Here is a 21,169-nt window from a genome sequence, read left to right as displayed (position 1 = left end):
CCCTTTGCCCCTGTGTACTGTGTATGGGGTGATCTATCTATAAATGTGGTTTGGGCCAAATAAGTCACTGGGTATGGACACTCTTCTGACTGACTACCCCTGAAGAAAGGGATGGGGAGAGCTTGTAGAGGCAGACATACCGACAGCAGAAAGAAATGACAGTTGATAGGGAGGAAGGAGACAGAAAATTCAAAAGCTGATGTGCTGTGTTATAGCAATATAAGAATGGAACCTCAGATGACAGTGGTCATCAGAAAAGATCAAATTATGTTGTTTTAAAAAGGGCAGTAAGATCACATTTTGTTTCAGTAACATTACCAATAAAATATATTAAAAAGAAATTCTGCTACTTGAAAGGGGTAAACATTAATTTATCCACTTAGCTAGATAAACCAGTTATGTGAACTGCTGTATTGCTCTGCTATCCTGGATATATGAGGGGTGTGTTCCGTTTCCTTAGCTTATGTAGTATATTATACTTAGGGAAAACACAATAGGAGGTTTTGGCTCAACTGACCATGGCAGGTTTCCTGATTCCCAGTCATTGGTTTATCCATGAGACATCACTCATAATTTGTTTGAGCCTCTGGCTGCACTATATCATGCTTGTGTATCTTTTTTGTAGATCATTCAGTTTCCCAGCCAATCATGGTGCAGAGAAGACCTGGTCAGAGTTTCCATGTGAACAGTGAGGTCAATTCTGTACTGTCCCCACGGTCGGAGAGTGGGGGACTAGGCGTTAGCATGGTGGAGTATGTGTTGAGCTCATCCCCGGGCGATTCCTGTCTAAGAAAAGGAGGATTTGTAAGTTGGCTTGAGGAACTTGTTCCTATCTCTCTCTCTCTCTCTCTCTCTCTTTCCCCTTTCCCCTAAAGCAAAACATGCCTGTTTAGTTTCCTTAGATACTCACAGCACTAAGTGCAGGGTTTTAAAAAACGCTTTTATTGCAATTAGATTTCAGCAAACACAGCAGGAGATGTAAACTAAACTTTTTAAAAATAGAGAAATGATGTTTTTTGGGGACTCATTGATAGTAATGTGAGGTAAGGACTTAAATCTAGATCGCAGTTCATTGGCCTACCAGAAAACACCATTTTTAGTTTAAAACAAACAAATAAAAAGAGAAGGAATTAACACAAAGCTGAAGGCAGGTGTCAGTAGGGAATAGATCTGAGAGAGTGATTTGCCAATACCCTAGGATCCTTAAAATGGATCAGATATGTTGGGTCATTCTTGTTTTTGCTAGCTAGGCTTTAACTATGGAATGATCTTTGGCCCTCTTTGAGTAGCTTTGCTTCTCATACCCAGGCTATCAGGAAATTAGAAGTTCTGTTAATTCTGTATTTCAGTTTTTTTCAGATTCATCACCATTGACCTCTCCGATGCTAAATTGTAGCTAGAGCAGCTTCTCTGTCTACAGCCTCTTCCCTTTTGAAGTCTTAAAGCAGTCTTCCTCAAGCATCTTTGATAGCCTTTCTCAAAACTAGTTCTTTCTTATACCATTGACTTTCTAGATCTAGAAGTCTTAAGATGTATTTCTGTTTGAGTCTTCCTCATTTTGTTTTCTGTGACTGGTTTTATATTCCAAGTCACAGCTAGGAAGGCCATGAAAGGCACCCTGAATCTTTCTTCCTTCCTTTTCTCCCGACTCAACTTGTTTTGTACCTTTTCAAAGCACTTTCTCCCTGAAGTCTTTCTGGGCTAATACTACTGGTTGGCAATCATTTTAAGAGACCTTCTTTCCCCCAAATCATAATAATAACTTTGCCTTTACAACTATCTTACATTCTTTTATCTTGATAGCATTTGTTGTCAGTGTTTTTACTGTTAGTCATTTGTTGCTAGGTATCAGAGGCTTGGTCCTATTTTCCCAGTTCCACTTGAAACTTCTCTAGAGTCACAGTAGTACATTTTTGGTGCAGCTTTCTCAAGTGTCAAGTTCAATTCTTTAATACGTTAGTGGACATGAAATGAATGATTGTTGACTTGCTTGGCCGGAAGATAACAGGTGGCATCCTAGGTAACCAGAATTCCCATGGAGTTAGCTTTATTCTAGGCACGTCAGAGATGATGGATGCTTCAGCTGACGTTGACATTTGACACGTGGCCGGAGCTTTTGATTCCACCAAAAAAATGGGGGGTGGGGGGTGCAAAATGAACTTATTTAAGAGGCTGGTTTGGATTTCTCCCAGCTCCACATCTAGAAATTTGGTTTGAGGAATTTAGCCAGAACAGGATCGTTCATTTGTATAATTACCTTCAGGAAGTTCAAGGGACTAAACTGGGGCTTTTGTCTGAGTCTTGCATGGTAGCTGTTCCAAAGCTGACCTGATTACTTCTGGGTCTTTTGACCCTGCAGCGGCATAGGTCAGGTTTAGTGGCTTGTAGATCAGATTGGAAAAGACTTCTTGTATTTGAACCTTCCCAGGAGGCTACTTGGGAAGAACAAGATCTACCCTTTGGATGTGAGGAATGGGATCAGGCAAAATGATCATTTGCCTGTTGTCTCATGGGAAGGATGGTGTTACTTCTTCTCTTCTTTCAGCTTATCCCCAGCTCACCTCTTTTTCTTACCTCACACTTCCCTCATCTCAAGAGTGCAGATTCCTCAGAGGAAGTGCTGCCTTCCAACTTGTGCCTATAACTTTTACTTATTTACTGTGGGAGAAAAGTTAGTGTCATGCATAGGTAAGTCATTACTGTGGTGAACTGGAACCTGTATGACTCTTGCCATGAATTCTCTATAATGTGTGACCAGCTTCTAAGTCTTGGGCATTAGCCACCAGGCATGTGCCTGGGTTACTGTGAAGTTTGTAGGAAGAAGAAAAATAATTAGAATTAGGAGAAAGGTAAAACACTGGGGCTGACTTATTATTTTTTTTCCTGTTTCTGTCTTTTTAAACAATTATTTCATTAATCTGTAACGAGGCTGTATCTTTTGTATTCAGTATCTTATTTGATTTTGTAAAGGTGGCTTCTGTCCTTAATTGTCTTGAGAGATTGGTGATTTTTAGTATTGTCACCAGAGGAAGTTGGAAGAACTCAGGATAGAGGTCAGAAAATTGAACTCTCTAAAAAGCATCTGCGTTACTGAGCTGTTGAGGTTTGCATAATGATAAATGAAAATTCTCCATATCTGTGTTCCAACTTTTCAGAAGGAAGGTTGTGAGTAATGAAATATTATCCTATTATCCTGTATTTTGACTTGAGTTGCACCTAAATGGTGATACAGGAAGACTGATTAGTGGCGTCAGTCCATCGTATTGGCACGTGTAATCTTTTGGTTTGATCTGAGGATCAAATGAACTGCTTTATGAGCTTTTTGGTTGTATCCTGCTGATCTTATGGGAAGAGGTGGGCCTTTTTTATTTTAAAAAAATAAATCTAGTTTGTCATTCAGAGTGCTGAGTTCAGAGGCCAAGGAAGACAGAATATCTGCTTCTTGTAGATAATTGTTCTAAAGAGTAGTAATTGATGGTTTATGGATCAGAGCACTCAGATGTTTTTCTTTTTGGGGTGGCTGTACCAACATTACCTCCAATAAGCCATGGAGAAGCTGCATTTTAATCCCCTGAGAGCTAAAAAACATCATCACTGATGGCATAATGAATGTAGACCTCAAATCAAGTACTAAGGGGCTATTCTCAGATACTGACAACAGATAAGCCAGACTCTGATTAACTTCTCAGTTAAAGGGGTTTAGAACTAAAGTAATTACTCATTTGCAGTGGTTTTCCATTTTCAATAAGGTTGTTTTACGGTTAAAGCTTGAATGAAGGTATTTAACTCTTTGTCTAGCTTTCCTGAGCCTTTCTTAAGTTCATTTTGAGTGTACAAATGGACTCAGCTTAGTTGTTTTGGCTTCTGAGATAAGAGTACTTGCAGGCTGTTGAAAAGAATCTGACAGCAGTGTTTTGTTCTCAGCACCCACTGTAAAGTTTTTTTTTTTTTTTTTTTTTATGCGTTACGCGGGCCTCTCACTGTTGTGGCCTCTCCCGTTGCGGAGGACAGGCTCCGGACGCGCAGGCTCAGCGGCCATGGCTCACGGGCCCAGCCGCTCCGCGGCACGTGGGATCCTCCCAGACCGGGGCACGAACCCGTGTCCCCTGCATCGGCAGGCGGACTCTCAACCGCTGCGCCACCAGGGAAGCCCCACTGTAAAGTTTTGATAGTATTCTGAGTATGAATCAGAAACTTCAGGGTAGCAGTTTTCAGAATAATGGGAAAACACAGAATACCAGTTAAGTCAGAGTCAAGTCTTTTAATTTATTTCCTTTTTATATCCTTTATTTTATTGATTCGTGGAAAAAGACAGGTCCCCTTACCCATCCCCCCAAACACCCCAAAACAAAACAAAGCGTGGTTCTGGGTGGTTACACAATCATATGTAACTACTCTGTTTTGAGGCCACTGGGTGAAATTACCCATCCAAGGACCCTGCTATTGGTCTTTTGAAACACCAGCTGATCATCACATAGATTAAAGCCTAGCCAGTCAGAAAAGTGGATCGTCATTTCTACCTTTCTGGTTTATGGTTCCTAGGTAAATGAGAAGACCATTGTAAACTTCATTTAGGGTCAAGGCCACCCTAAATTTGCAGAAGAAAGACTTTTAGAAAAAATATCTTGGGAAGACCTTTCTGCTTATTTGTAGAGACTGGGTGCTTTCTGACCTGGAGGATGCTTGCACACTCATGGCAATTCACTTAGGTCACAAAATTGATGACTTGCTTTTCTAGCCTCCACTGCATTTGTTTCAGGCATCCAGTGCCACTTTAATTGATTTTTGTTTAAAAACTTTGTGGAGTGTAATGCAGGGGTTTGAGTCTCAACTGGACCTTAATTTCCTCATTTGCACAAAGTCTAATTCATATGGCTATGTAATATATATGAAAATGCTTTGTAAGCCTTATAAAATCTTGTTCCACAAAGTCCTTGGGCCAGTAAAATTATCAGCACCTGGGAGCTTATTAGAAATGCAGACTCTCAGATTCTACTCCAGACTTTATTGAATCAAAGTCTGCAGTTTGACAAGACCCACAGGTGATTTGTATAAAATTAAAGTTAGATAAATACTGCTCTATAATTTTCTTGGAAGATTACAGATCAAATTCAGAAACTTTTATCTCAGGTTGGAGCCCCTTCAGATTTGAGCTTCCTTTGAACAAGAAATCTGTGTGCTCTGCTTTGCGATGTCAAGCTTTTAGACACTGACTAAATAAAAAGTTAAAAAAGCACAACTTTCAGAAAACCTTTTTTGGTTTTCGTCTTTTCCTCCTGGATATGGTGGTACCACAGCAGAGGGGAACACTCTTCTTACCTTTTTGCATACCAGGAATTGGGTGATCATATACACAGCGCCTGGTATATTCCACGTTCCACTGTTTCTAAAGCGCACACCTCCCCACTTTTGTTCATTTTGAAATTGGGATGCGTTAAATGATATAGTTTAATTGCCAGTGTTTCCTTTTTAGCAACACATAAAATGATGGTATGTCTTATAAATTGATGGTGTCTCATATTTGATGAAATGTAATAATTGGTGGTGGCTTGATTCTGTACAGATATTTCAGAAAAGTCAATGGGACAGAGGGTTTAGTAATTAAAGCCATAGTCTTTCCAGGGGGGAAAACATAAGCTATCCAGCAAATTTGAAGCTTTAGGGGGAGTGAAGGTGAAGGTGGGTGTGTCTGAGAAAGGCAGTGGGGAAAATGTGAAAATTAGACAAAATATTTAAAATAATCTTTTAAAAGGAATTGCACATTCGTGAATTGCCTTATTTAACACCTGAAACAACAACCCTTTGAGGTTGATGTTGTCCCTATGAATTTATAGATGAGGAAAATGAGGGTTAGAAGGGAAGTGGTGGGACCTGAATTCAAACTTTGTTCTGATTTCAGTTCTTAGCTATATTGCTTTTTACTAAGGTATACGCTACTTTGGTTTGTTTATTCGTTTCTCACAATATGATTATATTTAATATGTTAATTTAAACGTAATTCACATGACTAGTAATTTCAAACTTTTACTCAGTTTTTTTTTAATATTTGAAATTTTTTACTAGTGGAGCTACTGAGCTGCTGAACTTCAAAGAAAATTGACATTTTGGTGTTTTGGGGGCATTTTGTGAAAAACTGAGAAGTGTACACAGGAGAAACCAATATTTTAGTTAATGTTATGGCTTTAGGACTTGAGTGTCAAGCAAATACACAAAAATATTGTTTTAGAAAAAAAGGGAAGAAAATTACTAATCTCATTGAATGTGACTTCTGCCATATGGAGCTTTGTGGTGGGATCTCTGCAATAGCAGGAAAAATTAAGTTCTCATTTCTCTGACTTCATTCAGAATTAATAGATATTCCTTGAAATATTCCCCCTGTTATGTGAGGCTTTTGAGGAAGCTGAGCCATGGCTGGATGGACTATGATCCACGCTGTACCTGGTTCTTCTTTCTGTCTGCTCTTCTCTCGGTTCTTTGATATCTAGCAACAGAACATATTGTTCCATCTCTGTGTAGATCTGGGATCTGATCTCTCAAGAACCCTCCTTGCCCTACTCTAGAGATTTTGATTGGGCTTGGCCTCTTTGCATTTTGAGCACTCTCTGAGGCCTGAATTTGGGTTACAGTTTTGGACTGTAATTTATCTAAAGGGAGCCTACAACAAAAGGATGCTATTAATCCTTCTTTGATTTTTATTTCATTTATTCAATAGACTTTTTTAATATTAATATGTGCTAGGTAATATGTGACAAAAAAGCAAAACATACCCCTTGCCTTTAGGATACTTATTTGGACTTGATTGTAGTGGTTCTCAATTGTGAGTGCTTATTGGAAGAGAAACTTTTAAAAACATTTGTGGGAGCTTCTACAAACCAGTTAAATCAGAATCTCTGGGAGAATGCCCAGACACTTGCAAAGTTTTAAAAAGATTGTGATGTTCAACACTAACAATAGAGCCACTCTGCATTGTGAAAATGACAGTGTCTCTGGGAGGGCCAGATTGGCTATACCCTTTTCTTTGAGTTAAACTACTTAATTGGGAGCATTGAAGATTTTTAATCTTAAAATCACAGATAATGTTATATAAGAAATATTATCCCAGTGCATAGTTTTTACTAGTATCATATTTGTATAAAATGGTTTATACTTTATAATAAACTTTTGCATATGCATCGTTTCATTGATGTTTACACCTACTCTGTTTTAAACAAAATGATCCCTGTTTTATAGAAAAGGAAACTAAAGACTCAGGTTTAATGACCTGTCCAAAGTCCAGTAAATGTTAGCAGTTGAGATAGAGTATAGGTTCTATGCAATCTGGGTTAGTATTTTCCTAAAGGAATACTTTATCTTACACATTAAAAAAACTTTAAAATCCCATAAAACATACCAGCCCATTTATACCCTTATTCTTCTCTCTCTAGGGTCCCCAGATTTCTAAGAGACCATTTTTATGATCCTGAACCCTGTGTTCTGTATTCTCTTTTAATAACAGACTTTTGACAGAATAGCTTCCTACTTGTGTTCTTGGTGTCATTCAGAAATCAGACTTCATGTCAACTATTTTAATTTAGGGCTTTTGTTGATTTACTGAACTTGTTAAAACCATGTACAGAAATGTGTACAAGTCATAAACGTTTATCTTCATGAATTTCTATCAGATGGAAACAGCCACTGTAACCCATCCAGATCAAGTATGGAAGCCTTCCTTGGGTCCCTCACTGTCAAATAGGAGGAACCTACTGTTCTGCTGAGGCATTACTAGCCTAGTCAGAGTAGAAAACCAGGTAGCTATATTTTATATAAGTGGACTGTATAACATTGGCAAAAACCAGCCCATCCCAGGGATATCTTTGAAAATCTGCCCTTGGTAGTAAAATTGAGAATGTAAGTATGAGTGACTAAGTGTTCAGGCCAGAGCCGTTGGCTGTTACAGAAGGGAAGCAGCTTCTCAGCAAGCCCTTGTGAAGGGTCACTGGGGAAAGATCATGAAGAACATTGATTTGGTGAGTGAGTCTCTTCTGGACCCAGATTTCTTGCTCGTTGGTGAGACTTCCTATTGCTGCTTTATCGAATTTCCTTCCCATTTTTGCCTGTAGACCTTTTTTTTTTTTTTTTTTGCGGTATGTGGGCCTCTCACGGTTGTGACCTCTCCCGTTGCGGAGCGCAGGCTCAACAGCCATGGCTCACGGGCCCAGCCGCTCCGTGGCATGTGGGATCCTCCCGGACCGGGGCACGAACCCGTGTCCCCTGCATCGGCAGGCAGACTCTCAACCACTGCGCCACCAGGGAAGCCCTGCCTGTAGACCTTTTGAACTCCTTATGAGAAATTGGAGCTGAACTGCTCCTCCTGAGCCAGTGACTTGATTTGTAGATTTGTGGGAGATTACTTAAGTGTGTTGGTAGGATGGGATGATCCTTCTAATACTTTTTTTTATTATTGACATTAGTGGTGTCTAGTTCAGGTACAGTTGTTTATTACCACCTCCTGGACTCCTACCTGATGATAAAGATAATGGGAGGATCCTTCTTATTTTATCAGTTCAGTTTTGCAGTATTTTTTTTTGTCATTTCAGTTTTCTTTGTCATATTTTTTGAACTTCTGCCCAGAACAGTATTCAGTACTGGGGATATAAAAATGAGTACATAGCTTCTGTCAGTTTTAGCTTTGTAGGAGGAGGGAGCTTTTATCTCTGGACATTTTGAAAGCTCTTTCTTTCTTTAGAATCCTGTCATATTCCCATATCTGGTTTGGGATCTCAATGTCATGCTTAATTGGCTGTCATTTACTCCTTTTGAACCAATAACAGTATAATACTTTGAAGATGTAGAAGTTATATCTCATTTGCTGCCAAAACTATAGTTTACTATCTTGCTGCTACATAAAACTAAGTTTTATAAAACTATATCCTTTCTAATTCCCTTCTGGTATATGTTCCTTTATTCATACTAGCCATTAAATCTTTCTTTTTCTGTGTCACATTTGAACAGAGAATGATTTTGAAAGCAAAATTGGCTTTGAACTGGTAGTTGAAAGGTCTAAGATTGTCAAGGTCCCTGAGTCTGGTCTTTCTGGGCCAGAGATGGCTAAGAACTACTTTGAGAGCGTCTTTTTATTTTGCATTTGCAGGCCTACCTAACCATTCATAACTGAGTGTCTGCTGCTTTAGCTTCCATTTGTGATCCCCCCCCCCCCCGCCCCCAAATGAAATTTGGTTGTGGTGACTGGAAATGCTGTGCAGTAGTTCTCATCATCTTCTGACTGGATCTTCCCTTTTACCAGGAGCTTTCTTTTGGTCCAGGTCTATTTGTTTCTTCCTTAAACCAGAAGTCAGTGATGGGGACAAGCAAGATTACCTCTCTCTAGTTTTACAAAAGCAAAATTACTTAACCCTTGGGTAAGGTTTTGCAAAGCTTTCTGTACCATGTCAAGTCACTATACCAAACCTTCTTTTCCTTCTGGAAATCAAGACATATTTGCTTTAAATGTCCATGTCTTAACTTAGAATGTTGGTAAGAGGAGACAGACTTAATTTCCTTAAAAAACAGGACATCAGTATGCTTGGCACCACATCAGTTCTTTTAGGTCCAGTCTTTTAATGTTTGTAGTTTGAAGCACTTCAGAGATAAATTCTGTTGCATTAATGATTCAGCTTAACACGCTCTCATGTAGTCCCTGGTATGGGACAGGCAGTGGAAGGCAACTGGTAAGCACTTCTTAGAGTACTCTTTGTGAAAGAATTTCATAGTTATATTTAACATGTTTTGAAGGATTAAAAAAATCAAGTGTAGGATGTTTGGTGAATTATAGTTTCAGTAAGCCATGAGATACTGGGTGGAACTGGGGTGGTGGTGGTGCAAATTAGCAGGGCATATATCCCAAGATGAAGTGTATAGAGTAATCGAATTGGAATGATGTTAGACCACACTTAGCTCAATATTCAGAAGTAAGGGAGGAGTTTACATCGGCAGTGGAAGTAGGAAATTCATTTTGTAGGCTTAGTACATTCCAACTATACTATTAGCTGCCATTCCTGGGGCTTATTAGGAGTTGAGCTACTCTATAGAGTTAGATTTGAGAGCAGAGAAGTAGAACCAAGAGATATAAAGTTGTGGTTGGGCTTTGGGTAGAAAGGAAAAAAATGGGGTGGTGGGACACTGGGCATGATAAGACTGTCCTAATCTCTGTAACATAAATGTATGTCTGTCTCCCCCATTTGGCAAGACTTTCTGCAGTGTTCCTGCCTCTGTGTTGTCTGTTAATTAGATTGTAATGTCTTGAAAGGTCATGGACACTCTCCTGTTCTAATTAGCATCTAGTGTAGTCTGGTGTCCACAGTGGTAGCCCACTATTGTTAGTTGATGATGATTAGTGAAGCTGAAGCTATTTTTTAAACAGGGCCCAAGGGATGCAGACAGTGATGAAAACGACAAAGGTGAAAAGAAGAACAAGGGTACGTTTGATGGAGATAAGCTAGGAGATTTGAAGGAGGAGGGTGATGTGATGGACAAGACCAATGGTTTACCAGTGCAGAATGGGATTGACGCAGACGTCAAAGATTTTAGGTTTGTATGTTTTACACTTCTGATTTTTGAATGGGGGTTATGGGTTTTTGTTTTCATTCAGTTTTATTTTGATTTTAGTTTTCTTTTTCCCTCCCTATGTGTCCTTTTTAATTATTGGGTCTAGTGTAGGCCATACCACAAAGATTGTAAATTAACTGGTAAGGTGGAACTTTCTAAGATTTGTCCATGCCTGATGTTTTGCCAAAACAATAGACTTCCCATTTGTATAGAGCTCTGTAATTTGCAGGATGATTTCATAAAGATTATTTCAGTGATTCTCAAATATCAAAATCACCTGGGATGGGTGCCTTGGGATTTCTCCCAAATCACTATCTTGGGAGAAATCTTGGTTACTAAGGGAAGTGTGTCATATGGCTCTGGCATGTTAGAATGGAAGGAAAAACAGTTGAGAACTTAAGCATTCTTTTACTTGAGACTCATAAGCTCCCTTTGAGGTAGGCAGGTTAGGTATCATTTTCTTCATTTTGAAGAACCAGAGATGCAGCTCAAGTGACTTGTTCTTAATCATATCCCTTCCCTTCCATGGAGGCCTCTCATTCCATCTCTGGTCATAATTGATTTGCAGGTTTTACCCTATAATTTTAATATGCACAGTAATAAAACGATACTGTGTTTATTCTTCATTTATGTAGCTAACCTTTAGTGATGGTATATGATTTTTTAAAATTTAAAAATCCTTAGTCACTCATGTATAGTTAAGAGAATTTAATTTTTAGTAATGTAATTGTAGTCTAAAACTAATGTGTGTGTACCTACACCCACACCCACCCGCCCACCCACCCCTTATCCTAATAATCTACAGAGTCAAATTAAAATATATTTTGGGTCATTGTAGAACAGCGTTCAATTGTTTAGTCTTCCTAACCTAACTTGTATCTTGTGAGTGTAAAGAATTACAGTCTGGAAGAAATTTGAGACACAGAGAAATAAACATTTATCTAAGGTCTTTCAGATGAGTTTGGGTAGCCTCTCCATCCTGAATCTCAAGCAGCCTGTGGCATTGTTTTATGGTATTTGACTCTGGGACAGGTGGTAGTGGTAGGGTTTGTGTGTCTGTCGAGGAACAGGACAAGAGCTTTCACTTGTACCAGCGATAAGATTTCTTTTAGGCTTAGAATGTAGTCACAGGCTACACTCCCTGACTAGAATATAATATTATTCTATATTAGTCTGAATTGGAATAATATAGTCCTGTAATCTTTTTACATAGGGTGATCATGTGTCCTGAATTACCCAGGACAGTATTTGTTTATACCTGTGTCCCAGGATATTTCTTAACACTGCCCTTTTTTTTGCTCTTAGGAGTGTCCTGGTTTGGATGATAAATTACATCCTCATATTACTTTTAATTCTTAGAGTTGTCTCCTTAGCAGGGGCTTATCCTAGATATGAATTTATTTTGTACTATTTTGTAATGGTCTGCTTCTGGTTTCTTAGAAGGGGAAAAGGGGAGACAGTTTTATCAGTGGCCAGTGGTACCCAGGAAATACACACACACACACACAAAATTTTCACCTATTAAAAAAAATATTTTTTTGAAATAGAATTATTCTCAGATGTGGAATTTCCCCTTAGAAACTACTTTGTCCATTGACTCTGTTTAAAGAGTAGATGTTGCTTTTGGGGGGCATATTTTACTACCTATATTTTGGGATCTCTGTTTTCATGGATGCCACAGGCAGTGATTTTTTTCCCCAGTTCATCCAGTGTTCCTCAAATCTGGGCCCCTTGGTTAAAGGGATTGTAAATTAATAGCAGTTAATGTAAATTTAAGGGGTGGGTTATGGTGGAGAGGCAAGCAATAGAAGAGTCATTTTATAGGATAGAACATATAAGCACCAGAAGGGTCTCCAGTCATTTTGTAGAAGTAGTTTTAAATACTATTGGTAATGAGCTGTGTCAAGCACGTTGTCCTTAAACTTAGGTTGCTGTAGTGTCCCTCCCCACTCAAAATAAGATTTAATGCCCTTTACTTTCTCTGTTTAGCCGTACCCCTGGTAATTGCCAGAACTCTGCTAATGAAGTGGATCTTCTGGGTCCAAACCAGAATGGTTCTGAGGGTTTAGCCCAGCTGACCAGCACCAATGGTGCCAAGCCTGTGGAGGATTTCTCCAACATGGAGTCCCAGAGTGTCCCCTTGGACCCCATGGAACATGTGGGCATGGAGCCTCTTCAGTTTGATTATTCAGGCACGCAGGTACCTGTGGACTCAGCAGCAGCAACTGTGGGACTTTTTGACTACAATTCTCAACAACAGGTACTGTGTGTGTCTCTGTCACTCTCTCTGCTCTCCCTGCAGCCAGCACATTATTCAAGTAACTGAGAATCGGGTAATGGGAGGAGGGTGGCATTATTTTAGGCCTTCGATAGCCAGTCCTTATTAACCCAACAGTGATGTGGATTACGAAGCCTCTGCATCTTCCCCTCCAGAAGCTTATTCCCATGTTGAGGTTTATTGGCAAGAGACCCCCCTGCTCTGTGTACTTCCTTTGGCTCCTCTCTTTCTTCAGGGCCTGGGGAGGGGATGTGGTGGTGTCACCTCTTGTAACACAGTCCTCTTGAATGTTAAAGTAATTCACTGAAGATTAATGTGATTGTACTGCTGTTGGTTTTTGTTTTTAAAATAGTAAACTCTGTTGTCTGCCACTGTCAGGAGTCCAGTGCCAGATGTCTTATTAGTCCTGTCTTTTAATTAAGTGAGTTACTGCAGGTAACAGACATACCTGGTACCTTTCAAAAGAGTTAGAATGTAATTAGGGGAAAAACACAAATCATGCCACATAAAATCTGCAGTGAAATGACCTGGCTTTTCTTTTATTATTCATAAGTCTTTGGAATATATTGTATGTGTGCCTTCTGGTTTTGAAGGCATGGTATGACTAACTCTAGGGTTTACTGATTCTTTTGTTTAATTTTTTTTAAAGGAAAATTAGCTGTCTGAATTATAAAATGGGGGTAGGTAGCCTCCTGATCATGTTAAGTACCACAGGTTCTCCTTTGTGGCTACAAGTAGTTTGATGGGCCATGAATTTCTGATACTCCTTAATTTTGGAATATAAATATAAACTTCTAGGTTTGAAAGGTTAAAATCTCATTTTGAAGTTTAGAAATTACATATCTATAATTTTTTTCTGTGGGGAAAATTGGCTTATGGTCTTTGTAGATCAGTTGTACCATACTGTCCCTTTAGTTGTCATAAATGGCTGATTTTAAATGAATTTTGATTGATAGATGATTGGATAATAAAGTTAACCATGTGAAGTTTACAAAAACAAACCCCTCTAAGGGATGATGTGATGTGCATAATCTGTGCCCATATCAGATGGATATATTAGGTTTAATTAACCAACTCTTTTTCCAGAGAGAAAGTGAACTAAAAGTGTACACTACTCTCCTCATAGTTCCCAGTAGTTATGCTCACCTTTCCATAGGAATTTGACTTCCTGTGCTTTTTGTCTTCTTTTTAATGTTTTCTCACAATGAATCCTCAGAACAGCACTTTTGAGTGAAGCCAGAAATTACTTCAGATGCTGAGGAGATAATAGACTTCAAGATATTTTGTGTCATATCAGCAAACATAGGGACACACTGTTACTGTAGAATTCAGCTTGTTCAGCTTACAACATTAATGTGGTAATTTCTCTATCTAAATTGAGGTATGTTAAGTGCAGGCTGATTCTAATCAGGTTCCTTTAACCTAGTTATCTCAAGAAGTTTTATCTGAATTCTTTCTTTTACTCTGTCTCATTGGTCTGAACTTCCCCTAGCAACCCTTAGAACTCTAGTCGGCTTTGGTTCTTAGCTTCCATTCCCAATCTAACCCAATCTAACTCTTTGCTTGTTACTGAAGAAGTGTTTATTTAAGAAGTGTTTGGGCTTCCCTGGTGGCTCAGTGGTTGAGAGTCCGCCTGCCGATGCAGGGGTCACGGGTTTGTGCCCCGGTCCGGGGAGATCCCATGTTCCGCAGAGTGGCTGGGCACGTGAGCCATGGCCGCTGAGCCTGCACATCCGGAGCCTATACCCTGCAACGGGAGAGGCCACAACAGTGAGAGGCCCGCGTACCGCAAAAAAAACCACAAAAAACAAAAAAAAACCAAAAAGTGTTTGTCTCCAACCTCTTATGAATGAAAATCTGATTCTCTTTCATATAATTGTTCTTTACCTCATAATCAGAGCTGGGATTCTCTTTTGATTTATTGATCTTGGGTTTCAAAATAATTCTATCAATTTTTGAGGAGCCTGGATAATTATTAGGACTTGAACAGAAATGTACTTTTGCATACCCACAAATAGTTAACACAATTAAATCAAAGACACCACCCACTCAGATTTATAAAACCTTGGGTGCCTTTACCATGTATCCCATTTCAGCAGTTTTTGGACGTTAACGTCATTATTTTGCAAGTTAAACTATTTTTGGGTTCTGACTTCCCATGCATGTCTTGGTTGCTGCAGTATGGGGACAGTGTTACACAGGTACACCATCATCATAGGATGTGATCATTGTTACTTTGTCCCATGGGCTCATAATTCTTGCTATTCTGAGTAGATGGCTGTACACATTCTTGTACTTGGCAGCCTAATAGCATGCCTGGGAACCGTTGGCCCAAGACTCTTCAAGACCCTTAACTTCCCAAAGGCTCCAGCATAAAAGCCAGTAGTAATTAAGAAGGAAGGATCCTTGCTCTACTGGAAATTGGTGTTTGTTCCTACACTTATCCTTCTAATCTTTTTACCCTTTTGCTTTTCGTTAACGTTTTATTCCCCTTTCTACTAATTAAAATGGTTCTGATTCATCAAGGTCCAGTGCTGTTACCTTTCTTGATTTCCAAATCAAAAAGTTGTCATGTCTGCCTCCTTTGAACCCTGTAGTGCTTTGTGCTTCCCTTAAGAAAAGGAGTCATCGTGTTCTGCTTTGTGTTATGATTACATGTCCTCTGCTAGACTGTAATCTCCTTAGAGGGTAAGGTGGGGTCTTGATTCCTCTGTGTCCTCTGCTTTGCTTTAGTGGAACAAATTTCCAGGGAACCTTTTCCATACCCCTATTATATTATCTCAGAACATCCCCCGTATTTAATATACTTCCCAAAACTAAAATTGGAAACTAGCCTTCTAAGAGGTCTGGAGGCACTCTTTGAGGCCTTGCATCTATTCTAATATGTAAGTCGTTTAGGTCTAGCCCAGTAGGTGTACCTCATAGACAAATAACTGGACCTGTATCATATCCAGTAAATTTACCTCCTGAATCAGTATTTAACCTTTTTACTGTCAGAGCCCTCTTGCCATCTGATCAAAAGCCATAGTCCTCTCATCAGAAAAACATAATTCTTTTGACACTCTATTTTGTGGATAACTTCAGGGAGATCACAGATCTGTGGACTGCAGGTTATAACCTTCTGTTCGCATTTTTTGTTGTCACCTGTAGCCAAGCATATCTTTCATGAATGGAACGGGCTCCCCCAACCCCATGGCTCTCAGTTTAGTTATTATGGCTCATTTGGTCATTTAAATAGTACAAGGAAATACTGCATGACAAGTGATGAGACCATTTAATGCCCATGTCCTAGGGAGAAGCATACTCTTAACCTGGGGAAGGAAGGACTTATGGAAGAGGTGGATCTTGAGCTGTGCCTTGCAAGACGTTTATACCAGGAGAAGAATGAAAATTCCAGTGGAGGAAATAGTAAACTAAAGGCTTAAAATTAGAAATGAACATATATGTGTTCAATAGATAATGTAGAAACAAACAGTCACCCTAGCTGGTAGTTGAGGTTGAAGAAAAGTGACTTGTGGGGTTGCATAGATAGTGTTGTGAGTCTTACCGACTTTGCTGTGCTGCCTTATGGTCATTAACAAGACATTTTTAAGAAGTAATGACTTAACTATCATGGTTTAGTTTTTCTGTGCTGAGTGTTAGCTTAGTAGCATTCTTTTGCCCATATTAGTCAGTTAACTGTTGACTGTTGTGTCCTTCCAGGAACTTTAGGTTTTGTCCATAGAGAACAGAGCTAGTGTTCATAGAGTGACTATCATACATGAAACAGTTATGGAATGGTTGAGGAACTAAGTGCTAAATTGCTTGGTCGAGGATCCTGTCAGACCAGGGGAGGGCTCAATGAGGACCAAGTTTGCATAGACCTAACTTGAATGACACGTGGAATGTATGTATATTGCTGCAGTTAAGAGAACAGAGGTATGGAGATGGAAATGACAGTGGTGTGGTCATTGGTTGACAAGAGTAGAAGATACACGTAGAAGGTAAAAAGGAGATAGATGCATTTGGTTATTGAGTCCAGGTCACAGAGGCCTTGAGAGCCACGACTGAGTACAGACAATATTAATGATTGTGAGGATTGAACCAAAGATCTAATGTGGCACATATTTTTCTGTACATTTTTATCATGGCTTTCTTAAATGGGCATCAGAGGATTTTTTTTTTTTTTTAAGTTTTGAGTTATTTGCTATAATTGGTAGGGTAGCTTTGTGCTTTTATGTTTGAAAATTGACAAAATAATTCCTTCTTGTGTCCTGTTTCATTTCATTTTATTTCATTTGGTGTAATAAGTTGGTTTCATAAGACAGTATCAGCTTATATTTAGACACATAATATAAAGCAGCCTGAAAATACAGAAAAGGTAATTCTCATTTAATTTATTACAATCTAACTGTACTTAGGGATACTTTGGCTTTGGATAGTTAAATTACTTGCCTAGCCACTGTTAACCATAAACTTAACCTGAGATGTATTTAGAGCAGGGATTCCTTTTTTGGTGCCATGAACCCCTTAGCAGTTAGGTAAGATCTCAGACTGGATTCTTAGAATACTGTTTTCAAATGTATAGTGTAAGTAGGATTACAGAGAAAGCCAATTATATAAAAATAGCTATAACAATATTTGACAACAAATTTGTTTGACAGCAAATTTGGCAACAAATTGAACAGATTTGCTTCTTTATCATATGATGCATGAGATAGAGGTAGTTGTACTAGCCGTCATAATGAGCATAAGCAAGATTTTGAGATGTCTAACAATCATAAAGTAACATGAAAGTATATATGATTTCTATTGGTGATTAAATCACAGATTTGTGGCTAAATTTAATGTGATTTGTTGCCTACAATAATAATTGAAGGACGTGCTAAATTTCATGACAATAAAGATAACTTTATCTGCCCCAGGTACAAAGTTCTGGGGTTAGGAACCCTTAATTTAGGGTAGTTTGAAATGCTCCTTGATATCTCTTTCCTCATTTTCCCCTCATTGTCTTCTCTTTAATCCTGGAAAACAAAGTGAACAGCTCACATATACTGTGTTCATACCATTTTGTGTTTTGATGCTTGAGCAATATTCTTTATTTTAATAAACAGCTATGCAATTATCTATATTTACCTAAATATACTTCAGAAAAATATTACTAGGTTTCATTATATTACAGTCATATGTAACAGAAACCAAAGCCAAGATTGGTAATCAGGTGGATTAATCTGGTTAATTGTTGATATTCTTTATTTAGGGTTCAGTTAATATAAAAATAACCCAATGATGTGGCGTGTTTTACAAAATCGTGTACTGAAGTACTAAAGCTGTAACCTGTTAAGCATGAATTTTAAACAAAGAGACAGTACTCTGAAAGCCCTAGTCAGATGGGAGAGGAAATTGGCATGCATTTGCTTTTTAAAGTGTGGTAGTGATTTAAATGTCATTCTTATGAGACCAAGTGTGTGCATAGTTTTAATATAGGTGTTTAAAATTCTTGGCTTTCTTTTCAGTTTATAAATAAGAGGAAGATTATTCTGTCAGTGTCATGCGTACAGTCACTGTTAAAATGCTGACTTTAGCTAGCAATTAGGTCAGTACCTTTATTGTTTACTTGACTTTGCTGAAATTTAGAATATGATTTTTCTCAAAAGACTAACTTATTTGATGGAAGGATATATTTTTCCTCACCTTGTTTATAAATCATTTATTTTGGAATCCAATTCTTCTTCTGCTAAAAAAAATATGAATTTTTTGTTTTTTAAAAAAATTGACAGCATAGTTTGTATGTACCTGTTAAACCAAAAATCATTATAATTATTAGTTGATTATTGCAGCTGTTCAAATAACCTGGTCAAAAATGAACTTTGATCTAGAAGCTTCAGACAGTAGCAAACTTCCACAAATTTCATATACTGAGGACTAGCTCCAGGATATAATTTTTTCTTAAAAATTTATAGCCCCACTATTGATGTAATACTCGTAGTGTTTGAAGGGCTTTTCTCTGTGAATTCTGACAATAGCCCCTGAGGTAGGGCAGCTATTATATTTTTATAGATTTATATATTTTTTTACAATTTACTTGGGCAGAATTTATTTATTTTATAGATAAGAAAATAAGACATCATGAAGCTTACAGACTTAACTGAAGATCATATACTACCAGCTATGCAAACATCTTTGTTTTGGTTTCTAGCTCCTAGCTGTTTCCTTTGGACCTAGTACTAGAAACGTAAAGCCTTTTGATGCATGGAGTATTCAACTGCATTCTTAGTTTTTTCTGCAAGGAGCATGTTTTAAAAAAATACTCATCGACAACAAAAACTAAAAAGGTTTTTCTTTCTTCCCTTTTTGTGACCTGACGGCAGCTGGTGCTCATGAACTCAGTGGGGTTTTGACTTTAACACTGACTCAGAAGAGTCTTGCCTTCTGCTTTCCTTGTCCCCATCCTGGGCCGCCGTACTGGGTGATGAGCTGTAAGAGGTGGCCCACAGAAGGGCTTTGTCCGTGTGTGTGGGTGCTCTCCTCATTCATCAGAAAGAATATCACATATAAAGGACTTTCAAGTGCTTTATGTGTATTGATTTTAATACTTAGAACAACCTTATGAGTTAGACAAATCTTTATTGTCCCTGTTAGAGAGAGGAGGAGAGTAAAGCACAGAGGTTTTCCTGCCAGTGTCTCACACACACAGTCAGTGGTGGAGCTGAGACATGATGCAGGCTTTCTGGCCCCAGACTCTGTGCTGTTGTCCTCTCTCCACTATGTATATTGCCTTAAACTGGTAAGAAGCCAGGCCTGGCAGTACATTTTATTTTGGGGGGAGAAAGGATAGTCTTTGACATTGGCTAACTCCATATTTAGATATTACTCTTCCAGATTCCGAAAACTCAACAACAATATTTTTATGCCAGCAATTGTTATTGGTAACAATAGTAGTAATAGCTGTCTCTTATCAGGTGCGAGCTGTATGCCAGTCACTATGTTGGGTGTTTTTGACTGCCTGGAATCACTTCTGGAATATAAACCATGCAGGGTATCTTTGTTAGTTCATATAGTGTCAGAGAAGGGAGTTAAACAAGCTTGCTTGTGTGGTTCCCAAATTATGCCTTCAGGATTTCTTATTAGGAACCTTGATAAGCTTGAAATAGTTGACATATTTTCCCCTGCATTCAGTTTCTTGAATAGCTTATGAATTATCCCTAAGTAAATGGCGAATAAATTGTGGCACATTTATCATTATACTGACCTTAAAATAAGCATTTTCCCCAAGTTTCACAGTATTGTGTTTCTCAGTTATTATTGGCTTACTCTGTGAAAATCATGAAAATGTTGACAGAGTTCAGCACTTTGCCCAGCAGATGGCATTTGTGTGAGTTTTGCAGGATCCTTTAGAATCCATCACTTGCCAGTTACCCAATTTTGTTTTGAATAGCTGTATTTCCAGTTAATATTGGACCATTTACATAAAGAAAATGTGCTAGAATTGCTGTAATCTGTACTATAATCAAATCTGCCTGTTGTCAATGCATAATTTACTTATGTTCATTGTTTATTGCAAAATGCACTCAAAATAATTCCTTCTCTTTTGCCGTAATCACTGAGATATTAACCAGCTCTCAAACGCAGGATATATGGGTGTTTTTAATAGGGCCTATATGTTTTTAGTTAAAAGTAATAGTCCCTACTCTCGGTGGTAACATGGTAGTGAGGACCACAGACTGACGTAATTGCGGAATGGTTATTTTATTCACACACTATGTATTTATATGTATATTTACAGATACAGTACATACGTGTAGTGTTACATGAAATGTTAGAAGCATGTGAAGTGAGGATAAGTCATAATGGAATGGTATTGGAGTACTGTTTTCAGTTAATAAGTCAAGATAACCTCAAGAGTTGTATTCTGAACACACTAGTATCCTTATTTCCCTAACTTCATGTTGCAGTGCCTAGCTAATAATAAGTGCTCAAAAAAATGTTTGTTGAATGAAATAAGTTATTTTATTTGCAGCAGGCCCAAGAAGGGTAGAGGGAAGAGGCTAGCATGAGCCGTGTCTGAGATGTTAAATATTTCAAAAGGTTTTAGGCTAGGAAAATTCCAGAGATCCATTGAAGCGACAGTAGATGTTTAGTGGAACTGTGAGGTATTTCACAACCTTGGAAAAAATTTTTAAACAGCTTTCCACTATTTTACTTGGTTCCTGCCTCCTGGCTGCCTGTCTTGCGGGGGGGTGGGGGAGGAGCTGTTGGTAGGAGCACTCCAGAGGCACTGTCTTTGAGGTGAAACAGAAACCAGCCTGGCAATGATCACAGGGTGTA

General features: G+C 38.5%; 1 protein-coding gene across 1 annotated transcript in view; it reads left to right on the top strand.

Moving 5' to 3' along the window:
• PUM1 (pumilio RNA binding family member 1) overlaps nt 1-21,169 on the top strand; it is a 128,784-nt gene that overhangs the window by 53,900 nt on the left and 53,715 nt on the right. Inside the window, 3 exon segments of the mRNA XM_032619432.1 lie at nt 626-804; nt 10,400-10,566; nt 12,574-12,844. Of these exon segments, the coding sequence (XP_032475323.1) occupies nt 626-804; nt 10,400-10,566; nt 12,574-12,844 (617 nt within the window).

This window comes from Phocoena sinus, chromosome 1, assembly GCF_008692025.1.
Source record: "Phocoena sinus isolate mPhoSin1 chromosome 1, mPhoSin1.pri, whole genome shotgun sequence".
NCBI classification, from domain to species: Eukaryota; Metazoa; Chordata; class Mammalia; order Artiodactyla; family Phocoenidae; genus Phocoena; species Phocoena sinus.
This window is presented reverse-complemented; position numbering and strand designations above follow the sequence as displayed.